The 13,578-nt window shown below is 34.7% G+C and overlaps 1 protein-coding gene across 1 annotated transcript; it reads left to right on the top strand.

Annotated features, from left to right (window-relative positions):
* Nucleotides 1-3,196: 3,196 nt before the first annotated feature.
* On the top strand, nt 3,197-9,873 carry LOC132544771 (heat shock 70 kDa protein 12A-like). The gene is made up of 5 exons (XM_060208420.1): nt 3,197-3,387; nt 6,499-6,814; nt 7,330-7,548; nt 7,835-7,982; nt 8,804-9,873. Exons 1-5 carry the CDS (start codon nt 3,197-3,199, stop codon nt 9,871-9,873), a joined length of 1,944 nt encoding a protein of 647 aa, XP_060064403.1.
* Nucleotides 9,874-13,578: the final 3,705 nt, after the last annotated feature.

Genomic DNA, 13,578 nt, shown 5'->3' with positions numbered 1-13,578 from the left:
AGTTGATGTGTGTCCCTGGTGTAATGTTATGTGTGTCCTTGGTGTAATGTTGATGTGTGTCCCTGGTGTAAAGTTAATGTGTGTCCCTGGTGTAATGCTTATGTGTGTCCCTGGTGTAATGTTTATGCGTGTCCCTGGTGTATTGTTTATGTGTGTCCCTGGTGTATTGTTTATGTGTGTCCTTGGTGTAACGTTTAAGTGTGTCCTTGGTGTATTGTTTATGTGTGTCCCTGGTGGAATGTTATGTGTGTCCTTGGTGTAATGTTTAAGTGTGTCCTTCATGTAATGTTTAAGTGTGTTCCTGGTGTAATGTTTATGTGTGTCCTTTGTGTATCGTTCATGTGTCCCTGATGTATTGTATATGTGTGTCCCTGATGTATTGTATATGTGTGTCCCTGATGTATTGTATATGTGTGTCCCTAATGTATTGTTTATATGCGATATTGGTGTATTATTTATGTGTGTCCCTGATGTAATGTATATTCGTGTCCCTGGTGTATTGTACATGTGTCCCTGATGTAATGTATATGTGTGTCCCTGGTGTAATTTTTTATGTGTGTCACTGGCGTAATATTTATGTGTGTCCGTGGTGTATTGTTTATGTGTGTCCCTGGTGGAATTTTTATGCGTGTCCCTGGTGTGACGTTTGATGTGAGTCCTTGGTGTAATGTTATGTGTGTCCTTGGTGTAATGTTAGTTAAGTGTGTCCTTGGTGTAATGTTATGTGTGTCCTTGGTGTAAAATTGATGTGTGTCCCTGATTTAAATATTTATGTGTGTCCCTGGTGTAATGTATATGTGTGTCCCTGGTTTATTGTTTTTCTGTGTCCATTCTGTATTTTTTATGTGTATCCCTGGTGTATTGTTTGTGTGTGTCCCTTGTGTATTGTTTGTGTGTCCATGTTATATTGTGTATGTGTGTCCCTGGTGTAATGTTAATTTGTGTCACTGGTGTAATATTTATGTAGGTCCCTCGTGTATTGTTTATGTGTGTCCCACTTGTATTGTTTATTAGTGTGCCCCTGGTGTATTGTTTATGTGTGTCCCTGATGTAATGTTTATGTGTTTCCCTGGAGTAATGTTTTCATGCATGATTGCCTTCATCTAGCATGACTAATCATATAAACAGATCTGCACATACACTACACACAATGAAGAAATCTGAGTGAAAGATTGTCAGAAAGAAAGAAATACATTGAATGTGTTACAAGCTGTTACACAATGATCTAATGCACATAGGATAACTCAGGCGTCTTGTTTACATGTATATGCGTATCTAGTCATTGTTTGTGTGTCCCTGATGTATTGGTAAGATCTCTTTCATGTTTTGCATTGGTTTGCAGGTCTGTATATATGCATATTTAACCTGGGAGAAGTAATTGTCATAAAATTTTCGATATAGCGGAATTCTGAATTTATCATTATTTTTATTGTGCTGTGCTAGCATCATTTTATCATCTACTTTTAAATAACAAATTATGTGTCTATAGGTGACCGAAAGCTTATTGTGTTTGCATATATCTAAAAGTATTATGTTTCTAAGAACTCTATTGACTTATTAGAAAACTAAGCTGTATATGCAACTTTCTTTGGTTACGCTTCACATACTGTATTATAATACACTACGTGAAGGAAGCAAAGTAAATAATGAAGTATCTTCTTTTAGATAATAAATAATTGATTAAACTTTCTTACCCGAAAAGAGTTTCAGGTAATGGTGTGTTCACTGAAGAGAAACTATCATATGAAATTACATATATCACGACATCTTCCTGAACTAACATAGACAGTGCTGGTATTTTCAAACCAATACGTAGCTGTGTTAATCATGACTATATGTTATTACCGAAACAATATTTCATTGTGCATACATCGTTTTTATTATGGTTGTGAAAATGTTAGATACACCATATTAGTATCAATATGTATTATTGGTTTGGATAAAAGTCTTTCTTGTATACATGGATCATGCACTGTAAAAGATGATTAGTGCCCACTAAAGCGTTACCTGCATTTGTATTTAGTACGTTGGAATACATGATGGTGGGTTGTTTTCTCTGTATTTCAGACTAATAAAGGAAGTTACAGATATTTTCGTTTTCTTAACTTTATTTTTAATTGTTTTAAATTTGTTGTATGGACATTTTCACAACAATTGTAAATCAATTGACTGCAATCTATCTTTTGTATAGAGTAAATAAATCTGGCATCGACATATTATAAAAAGTAGGTTGATAATGCAATCAAGGTGTGTTTCAGAAACACTCTGCCTCCTGTTGCAACAATATCTGAAGAGGAGCAATAGAAATTGTATTGCGTAAGGCATGTGCTAATTGCATGCACACTTAGTGAAAAACATATCTTCATTGTGGTAATGATTTGACAAGACAGTTTCAGTTCAATAGTTATGGTCATTGTTTAAATTTTCCAAATGTAAGTCATTTATGACATCTTTGTTATACTTTTGATTTCGTTATTTTACAATAGCTGATTTTTACATGGTATTCCTCATACCTGGGATACAAAATGCTCAAGAATGTTACCAATTCTAATAAAGATAACGTTCTCACATTTATTTTTTGAATCAATTGTGTTTATTTGATGTGGTACCGTAGATATCACTGTACAATGGGTTCAAAGAGGTGGAAAACTGGAGGCAATCCACAAGGCTAATGGTGGAAACTGGGAGGCAAGAAGGTAAAATCACGCCATCCAGGTTATTTTATCAGGAATAATAGGTAAAGGAGCGTGTCATTCGTTTCTTGAAAACAACAAGGCTGGCATGGTCGAGCGTTCTAGTTACTTTAAAATAAAGAAACGCATTGTTAAACCAAATGTTCCGCCCGACGACCAAATCACATTTAAAGTTCAATCTACGATGAATGAGGCATGCAAAGAGAAGAATTATGAGGATATGGCAATGATAATGACGTCAAAATGCACTTCAACGGAAATTCGACTATCGTTGGTGATAAGCTACGAGTCAACAAAGAACGAACAAAAGAACTGTTTAAATACCCTGTAAAACAAATCGTAACCCATTTTAAAAAGTTGATGATAGAGCGAGATGTCAGAGGGCTGCAATGTCAAGGGTATGGCGTAGTTTCATCATTTGAATTCGACATAGAGACTCATGATGTATCGTAAGATCAAATAGAAGAGTTAGATGCAATGACATTTTCGAAATCTACGTATGAATGGACAATGTTGATATCTGGCAACTGGAAGTGCTTAAGACGTGTCATCCTGCACAGCCAGACAAAACAGCTGTAGTATTCATCGTTTACTCTTCCGTAAAAAGGAATCCAAAATACGTCAATGATTCTGGATGGACAAAAATAAGGCAGTTGCGAATCGCTTTTCCGGATATGTTGAAAGGAGTGAAAAGGTAAGTAGCGATTCAAATGACATTAAGTAAAACAGAACTCGATGAACTCGAGAAACTTAGTTTGATGTATGTAATAAAAGATTATATTATTTGCTATTGCAACGGATATTCTGTATGTTGTTTCTAAAATGTTAACTATATGTATGCACGGCGATACAATATGACAACAAGCTTCATAAACTTTGATCATGATTCATGATTTTTTTCAAGTTTCTGTGCGCTTTGTAAAAATGAAAATTAGTTTAGATTACAAGATGTACGTACCTTATCAATAATTATTCACTATCTATTTAATTTATATATACACTTGTATAAATATTAAAGAGAAAATTTAAGGGTGTCAAATTTTTACTAACACAACAGTTTTTTTTTTAATTTTGCGATTGAAAAAACAAATTGAAATACCTTATTTCCAACATGACATTGAAATTTTATTACTCCAAGATGATTCTATTCACGATCGAGAACTATGAGAGATCGATTCTTTCTGCAGAATATGTTTCGCCTCAAAATATTGCTAAATTTCAGGTTGGCAAATAAATCGTGTATGGATCTTATCAATAATTAAAATGTTGAATTTCAAATTCTGAGTGCCGAAAATCCTCGATCAGAAGCTCATGCTTACACTTCCAATTAAGACATTTCAGCTTCCTAATCTAGACCGAATAAGAAAACAGAAACATGTAATTACCTTTATAAATATCTCACAACATAGGAAATCATTACTAAGCACATTTCAGGCTAAACTGCACAATACTGTAAATCACTTGCCAATTTGACGTTATTCTATTTATTTGTCATCAAGATTGAATTCATATTAACGATTAATAACATCTAGTGGTCAGTTAGGTCCTGCTGCTGGTTTAGACAGTGGCGTTTACCCCGTAGTTGATAGCCAGCCTTGTGTTGATCTGACATCGGTACATCCTTGCTGGTTATATCCAGAGTCCAATTAATGAAATATTAAGTGTGTGTAGAGATCAAATGTGGTTTGAGTTCACCAGTGTTGAGTCGTTTGACGGTCCCAGGGGCCCATTAACTTCTCTACACAGCCTTATAGCAAAACGAAGGATCTTATTGTCCTTGTAGCCTTAAATGGGACGATACCGTCATGATCGTTGTATTGTATCATCGGACCCATCATAATAAGCAACTGATCTGGATGGTTTTACGATGGTTATATGGACGATGAGCGAGAATAGTGTACCCTATTACAATGAACAAGTGTCATTATTGATTGGGATGGACTGTTTGCGGAAGGATTGACTTACAGTAGGAAAGTGCATTGAGGTTGGTATTCGTTAGGTAAGTCCCCGCTTGTGATTATTGGCATATGGTGGTGATCTCCAGTGGTCTTCATTACCGAAAATATATCAATTGTACCTGGAGAGCGTCACATCAAATTAAGAGTCCTACACTAATGTGTGAAATAATGGACAAGATCTACCTATGGCAATATCGATGGTTAAAACAAAGGCGAGATGGCCGATGGTATAGATGATTTCGATGCTTTGTTAAAAGTTTTATGTCGGTGTCCGAGTTGCTTGCTACTTGGCTGATGATTGCTGGATGATCAGGATAGACAAACATGGTCAGAGCGGGAAAACGTTCGTGATTAGATGAATGAAAACGGTCAATCGAGTCAGTGTGGAACTCAAAACCTTGAGTCAAAAAGAGTGTTCATCTGTTGTGTTATTGAGATCCTGTATTGACGTTGCCGTTTCATCATGAGACATGAGGGGATAAGTGTTAGAACACCCTTCTTGGTGTTGAAGGATGAGTGCTAATTCCTGAGTCGGTCCTGGGGATATGATGCTCAGATGTCAGATGAGAACGAAGTCGTAGAGAAGAAAAGCCATTCTCAGCTATTGTAACAAAAAGGTATAATGGAGTTTCATGTTAGGATATAAGTAAAATTCAACTGCTGTTAAAGGCGTTTGATACACTATCTCAGCATGTTCACATATACATCACGATTGTGTATCATCACAATCTATTCACAGGTATGTCATGTATTTGACATGTGATCACTTCAACAATTTGCTTTTGTGATTTTTAAGCTGATCTATCACGTGGTTCAACTGTTATCACTCAAGTACTATGGGTACGAGGTGTTGGACAGTCCTGTAATAATTTGGACGCTTTCTAAGGAGTCAACCGCCAATAACGGTGAATAAGGTAATTAAATGATTATTTTGCACTAATGAAATTATCTGACATACGTTGAATATCTTACTGGTAAGTTTAAAGGACTATTTTTTGTAGTCGAAGTACTTGACCTACTTCATCCAAATGAATGTAACATAACACATATAATAAATATCTTTAACATGTCAGTGCATATTCCTGACATCTGATATACATTATTATTATCTTTTATATATCTGATTGCGATAACACAGTATCAGTCGAATTTCCTTTATGCGATCGAAACAGATGTCAGGAAAATGATAGTGTTGAATGAAATGTCGTATTTAGATTTAAAGTTTTTGGACACCAAAGCAAATATGTGTTAGACAGAGGATTGTTTTATTTAGTTTTGAAAAGTTATATTTGATTGATCGGTATAATTTGAATTTCAGTTATATTAATCATAAGTAAGAATAGAACAGGTATGTGTAATATTGTCCTGAGTGGAAAATGTCGTATTGATATTTGTATCGTAAAGCAACAAACATTATCATAAATATCAGATAAGAGCTGATGTAGACTACGAGAATAACATTGCTATCTAAGGTTTTCTCTCCGATTAGTATAATCTATAATGGAGGAGCGAGTAATGGCCTAATTTCTTTACTTTGTCAATAGTTTGTAATGTGTTGTGTTTAAACGATATCACAGCCGAGAAATGGGAACGATAATTGTTCGTAAATATGATACAAATATCTGATATGTTTAGGATTTAATCCAATAGCAAAACTTCACGTTTTTTCACCAATCGCTTATAAGCAGCACCTACAAAGTTAATGTTTTATTGTCATCTTGTCATGATCTCCTCCTCTTTAGTATGTTTTTCAACGACGTAATTTACACTTCATAATGCATCATAGAACTTGTTAAATGACATGAAAAAAATGGAATGAAAAACATTAATACCTGTTTTATCTTTAGAAATCTAACTATGCAACCCCCATGTCATTTACTGGTGGCGGCCATTGATTTCGGCACAACCTATTCGGGATACGCCTTCTCAACCATCGCTGATTATGCTAGAGACCCATTAGTGATTTCAACACCCAACTGGACAGCAGAGTCAGGGGGTTTGGTATCAACGAAGACGTCCACTTGTATTCTCTTTAAACCCAATGGAAACTTCCACTCTTTTGGATTCGAAGCTGAAGACAACTATTCCAATCTAGCTTTAGACGGAGACGAAAAAGGATGGTATTTCTTCAGCCGATTTAAAATGAAGATTGGTGGGAACAAGGTATCTCACCGTCTCTTTATTTTCTCAGTCATTGTGGTTTTCGCCCTGCCTCGCGTATCACTCTGCTTTTAATGTATTTTTCGGTACACATGAAAGTATTACTAGTGACGACATTATTTATGTATCGACATTCTGATGATGATGCAAATGTTTATACATAATGATGTCTAAGCACAGCACTAGCTGATGTCAAAATACTCAATGGAAATAAAAGAGTTTTATCTTTTACCTGTTGTTGTGTAGTACTAATTCAAATGTAACGGTATTTAACATTTAATACTTCCAAGCAAGGTGTGGCGTTTATCGTTCCATTTTCTCACATTATTTTGTTATTACTCAAGAAGAACCGTATTCAGAAATAAAGCACCTTGCGTCCAAGACCTAGGTCATTTTTCTGGATAAAAATCGTTTGTTTTTAGAATTGGTGAGAATGGATTGGGAGGTTAATGACCTCTCGATTCTCTGAACTGGTTTATGTCGATGACCAAGGTATTTGTTTTCTGATATACATCTAGCAATTGAAGCGGTCGTTCGAGATAGAAGATGATCAAGGTCGCACCATGCCTGCAATAAAGGTGTTTGCGGCAGCCATCAAGTATCTGAAGGATCACCTGATGACGTCATTAAACAATAAGCTGACTGACGTAAAACTATCAGACATTTCGTGGGTTCTCACTGTTCCGGCAATCTGGTCTAACGCTTCCAAACAGTTCATGCGAGAGGCCGCCATAGTGGTAAGATTGAATTCATTTAATAAGTACAGAATAAAACTTCTACATTGCTAGTGAAAGCAATTACTGATTGAACCAGTATTCAGTAAGAACGTTTATAAAACTTTATGTGGATAATTTATTGAATTGACTTATTAGTATATTAAAAGAATATAGACTTAAGTAGTGATAAAACATACGTTAAATTAAACTCCGGACCAGTTACTATCAATATAACCTACACACCCATTGAATAACAAAATGTTCTTCGGATTTCCATGATTCATGAGTCAGGTTTGCTTTGTTTTAGGCTGGTATCAGAGGAGATCACCTTAAAATAGCTCTAGAACCAGAGGCAGCATCCTTATTCTGCAAACATCTCCCCATGGAACGAACAGGAGAGGGTAAATTGAAGACCTTTACTTCGGGGTTCAAGTATCTGGTGCTGGACGCAGGAGGTACGCGATTTAAATATATCCTTCATACATTTTGAGGATAAACGAAAGAATGTTAAATATTCATTATTAACATTAATGAATAGTTTATGATTTTGAGGATATGACGAAAGTTAAATTGACAAGTTATTAACTTGCATGACACGTTTTAATTCATTGCATGGTTCAGAAAGTATGCCTGTACTTTGCATTCGTTTGAAATTATTCGAATTGGATTTTATTCGGTACAGACAATAAACTGTCTGGTACAACCTTGTATTTGACTTGACGGATGACGTGTAGAGTAGACGCGTGCCTAGCTCAAAGGCTTACAGTGGAACTGACTTATAATAGACAGGGTAATGTCAATTAAAATGTCTATGGCAATCAATTAAGTAACCAATTACCCGATTTTGAAGCACGTCCTGATAGGAAAGACGATTGTAACACCAAATAAATTGTCACTTAAATTTCGGGTCATTATTTCACATTAAACAGCAACACTGACGAGTCATAGAAGGCCGAAACAGCTGCTTAATGACATTGAATTACTTATTTGGCTATTGTGTTTCTAAATCTAGATCTGCATTGAAATGTCACATATGTATCTTTTTCTTTTTACAATTTTTAAATCTATCAAAAGCAGTAGTTCAAAAGTTATTGATGATAACCCTTGCAATTTCAAATTCAAATACTTTCCTCATATTCAAAACATCAAAATTAGAATATTTACACGAAAGGTATGCATGTATGCAGGAAAGAAGAACATCCATTGGTTTGCAATTCCGAGGTAAACTTATTTGGTATTCTGATGATATTAAGTTTTTAAAGTGTTTTGCTTCTAGGTGGGACTATAGATATCGCAGTGCACGAGGTTCAAAGCGATGGATCTTTGAACGAAATCCATAAGGCATGTGGCGGAGATTGGGGAGGGACCAAGGTGGATTACGCGTTTAAACTTCTTTTAACGGGAATCATAGGTAACAAGGCTTTCCACTTTTTTCAGGAAAAGAACAAGGCCGACATGATCGCACTCTTCCGGGACTTTGAACTAAAAAAGCGCAATATCAAACCAAATGCTCTGTCCTCTGCAAAAGTCACTTTTAGACTTCCGAAAGCCTTAGATGATGCATGTAAACATGAGAACAATGTGGATATAGCAGCAATTGTGGAGTCTAAATTACGCTTCAGGGAGTACACGTCCATTAATGCTGATAAACTTAGAATAAGCGGAAATCGAGCAAATGAGTTGTTCAAAGATTCAATAAATCATGTCGTGTCCCATTTGAAGAAGTTGCTGAAAGAGCCGAATATGAGTGAGATGAATAGTATCTTGATGGTCGGAGGATACTCAGAGTCGCCTGTACTTCAAAATGAAATCAGAACAAATTTTCCAAATATCCGAGTGATTGTGCCACAGGAAGCAGGACTAGCCGTTCTGAAAGGGGCCGTTATATTTGGACATGAACCGACGAGTATAAGAGCAAGAGTTTGTCAGTTTACTTATGGAGTAAAAACTACACTACCATTCGATAGTGGGAAGCATGCCAACTGTAAACGTTTCACCTCTTCTACTGGAGAAATGAGATGTCGTGATATATTTGATATTCATGTCAGTTACGGAGATCGTGTAAATATCGGAGAACCACAGGCAGTAAATAGTTACAGACCTGTTGAACCAGACCAAACGACCCTATCATTTGAAGTGTATAATTCGATACATAAAAACCCAAAGTATGTAACAGATGCAGGATGCACCAAAATTGGTCACTTAACGATCACCATGCCGGACACTTCTAAGGGACTGGACAGGTCTGTAATGGTACAGATGACCTTCGGAAACACAGAACTCGAGGTTGATGCTACTGACAAGTACACCGGGGAGAAAGTTACCGCGGCATTCGATTTTTTATAGTGTCACAAATACGAGCCATGAAGTGTATTTTTAATTATCCTTAATAACACAAAAATGCAAATACGACAGAATATTTCACAAACTTTTTATATGACTTCACGAATATGTTCGATCTTGTCGATAATTGTGAAAATCGAATAACACTTAAATGACTTATCCCGCTGAAATGAAAAATCCAACGAATATTAATTCTAACTTGCTTTTTATAAAAGCGATTTTACAGATAGAGCAGAACGTCGACCTTGGGTTGATTTTGTATTGAGGTACTGTCAATTTGTTGATACATCTCATCAATATCAAATTGTTACGATTTGCCTTCATGGCTGTTTACTCACCTGCCGTCTTAAAAGATTATACAGGTCTGTGATGAGACAAATATATTTTTGGTTAGACTACAAACATCTACCTTTGTGTAATATAGACATATTAGTAAGGACACGGATTTACCATGATGATATTCAGAACAATTTAATTTTTAACAGAAAACGTAAGTATGAAAGGAAAGTAAAATCTGTTTTCTCGGTTCCATACCTCTTTTTAAATATAATTCTCCATGAAGTACATTTGCAAGGGCAACGCATAGGAAAGCCACACATATTACCAATATTTGAAAAGCATTAAGCTTTATTGAAATTTAAAGCTTGTATAAACGAAATAAAAAAAAAATAAAGACACAGATTGAAATATCAGACATTTTCAGTTTTAAGAACTTTCGATTAAAAGGACAATGAAAATACTAACAAAATCACAATCCATATATATACAAAACTTCAATAAACCTAGGGCAAAATCAGAATGTATGAAAGATTTACACGGAGACCCCTTCAAATATACGCGAAAATAAGATCAGTTATCCCTTATATGTGATTTTTTTTTCATAGATACTCATATATCACATATGTGCCCCTATCCATACTAAGGACAGTAAGTAGACTACTCTAGATTTCCATGAATATTTCTGTTACCATGTCATATATTTGTGTTCCGTTTTAGATGAAAGATATTTCTCTTGCTAGCTGGTAGGGTGTACTGGCATTTCAATTCATTCGTAAAATAAAATAATGATTAGTTTTCACTAAAATAATGTATTTTGATTAGGTTGTGATTTGCTTCAATAATGCATTTTAAATACTTATGCATCATAACAATATCGTACCTCATTTATTTGTGTAACACATCATCAATCAATTATCTTAAATTACGCGTGTTTCCCCACTCTATGTTTTGTTAACCACCGTGTTCAGTAAGAGTGCAAAAAAGGTCTCTACTTAGCAAGTCAGCTTGGTGATGGCTTTCTGTGAATGCTTCGGTGTGAGAATTTAGAAGATAGTCAATATAAGCATTCAATTGAAAATATAATTTTTCATTATAAGAATTGTCCTTTTTCGGCATTTTCTTAACCTATGAAATTATCTATGATATAGGAATATTTAGCAGCTCGCATTAACTTATGTTGTGAACATATTTACGTCCTAACTAAAATAGTGTTTTACAAACGCTCTTTCAAATACTCAACTTTATTAGTCTATAAATATTTAACATTTCCAGAGTTGGTTTAATCTTTAGACCAGCATACATCAGTGTTCATGATACTTTTTTGTTTGCGTATTGTGTTTCATTAATGAACTACGTTATTAATTATTTTGAAAAATCTTTATATTATATATATATTGTCGTGTTTATAAACATGTTATTTGCATCAAGGATTTTTTTGGATGGTCGGTTGGCTCACTGGTAACAGGTACGATTCCCCGAACAGACATGAAATGGTAAGGGGTTTTTCCACGGGTACTACAGACCCATCTCGTGCTTACATCCGGGCCAACAAAATTAGCATGAGTTGAAATAGCATGCTTCAAAATTGTTGTATGATAAATGAAGTCTATATATTTCATTTTCATTTTCGTGTGGAAGGTCTTTCAGTACAAAACTAATAGCGAAAATTTGTCTTGTTATATATGATATATATATTATATATAAATGTTGTATATGTAATTAATGATTGATTAAAGGGACATAATCGGAGTTTTAAGTATTTCTTATGATATAGGTTGTTACTGAGTTTGATACATAATTATGTTGGTATTTTCTTGTTGTTTTCGAAATATCGTTGTGCTTCTCAGAGAATTGTTAGCAATAAGTGCACAATATTGTAATTTAAAATTCTTCGCTGCTATTGGCAAAACCTGTACCACAATGTCAGTATCAACAAGATCATAATCCAAACTCAAATTCAATAAAACTAGGACAAAGTAGAACTGTCATCCTGAGGATAACTACTACCCCCCGCAGATGTAAAGAGTTTTTACATTAATTTGGTTTAGTTTCAGTTCCAGTGACTTCAATTTTATGTACGACCATTGAATCCTCCACGACATTGTCCCTTACATTTCTGTGTAGTTTTTGAAAATCAGTTCGCAAGTTTTAGGAAGAATTGACCGGACAAGATATGTCTTCACTGACAGACGGACGGACAACCTGATTCCCCCTTAGTTAGATATAAATATGAACAAAAAATACATGAACAACTACAAGGAGAATAACGGCAAGGGTTCCGTAATCGTAAACGTCTTTTGCTTCATCATCGGTACGTCATTTAAACCTTGGTCAGTTCCAGTAAGTAATGTCACGTCCCACCCCCCATCCCCGCCAAAAAAAAAAAAAAAAAAAATTAAAATTAAAAAAATATATATATATACAGAACCACCTGACATCCAACATCGCAAAAAGAATATTTCTCAATGAGATAATTATATAATTTAATGTCGGTAATGTACATAGAAGGTGATATGTCGTGTGCAGAATCTGGAAAAATAACCACCCAATTGGAATTTTCAAATGAGATCTCGATAAAATAAACACAAAAATGATAGAAAATTATTACACTTTTGTTTTTTTAATTTTCAATAGGAATTTGCTTTTAAATACTGTAGTTTGTTATTTATTAATGATCATATTTAATTGTTGAACTGTTTTCAGTTTAAATCCATTTACGATATGAATGCTAAAACTGGATAAAGGGAAATTCAATGAAGCACGATAATGCCGCATGTTTAATCTATTCAGTGTTTCCTACTCAATGGTAATTGTAACGCAGTTCAATTCTACTCTTAGTCATTTTCTGGTTTTTATTGCCACAAGGAGAACAATCTCAATTTGTTTACATTATTTCAAATAATATTTCCACAACATGGACAGTTCATTCCAAGTACTATAAGATTCACAAAAACGCACCCACGAATAGTATATTTCAATTTCAAAGTAGATTAAAAGTTTCCAAATATTTTCGACCTTGTTCATACTGTCAAAAAACCATTTGCTTAAATCAAATAACATCGCATTTGAACGATACATAATTTACAAACACAGTCGATATTAAAAACAAAATATACTGAGACTAACACTAGATACTCCAAATTTGGTAATGTTTAATTAACCGTTAGTAAATAACAAACAGAAGGCTTTATTGACATGGAAACCTATCGTAGCAGCTAAGTGAAAGCAAAGAACACTTTCGTAAAGTCTGTAAATGTGGTACACAACAACACACCAGGGACACATATACACATATACATGGGGCATACTTACACACTTCACTAAGGAAACACATAAACAATACATCTGTGACACACACACAATATACAAGGAACACACGTACACAAGGAACACGCTTAAACAATAATCCAGTAACACATATACACAATA

The sequence above is a fragment of the Ylistrum balloti genome, unplaced genomic scaffold (assembly GCF_031769215.1).
Source record: "Ylistrum balloti isolate Yb309-2 unplaced genomic scaffold, AGI_CSIRO_Ybal_v1 Utg369808, whole genome shotgun sequence".
NCBI lineage: Eukaryota > Metazoa > Mollusca > Bivalvia > Pectinida > Pectinidae > Ylistrum > Ylistrum balloti.
The sequence above is the reverse complement of the archived record's forward strand: the minus strand, read 5'-3'. Positions and strand labels throughout refer to the sequence as shown.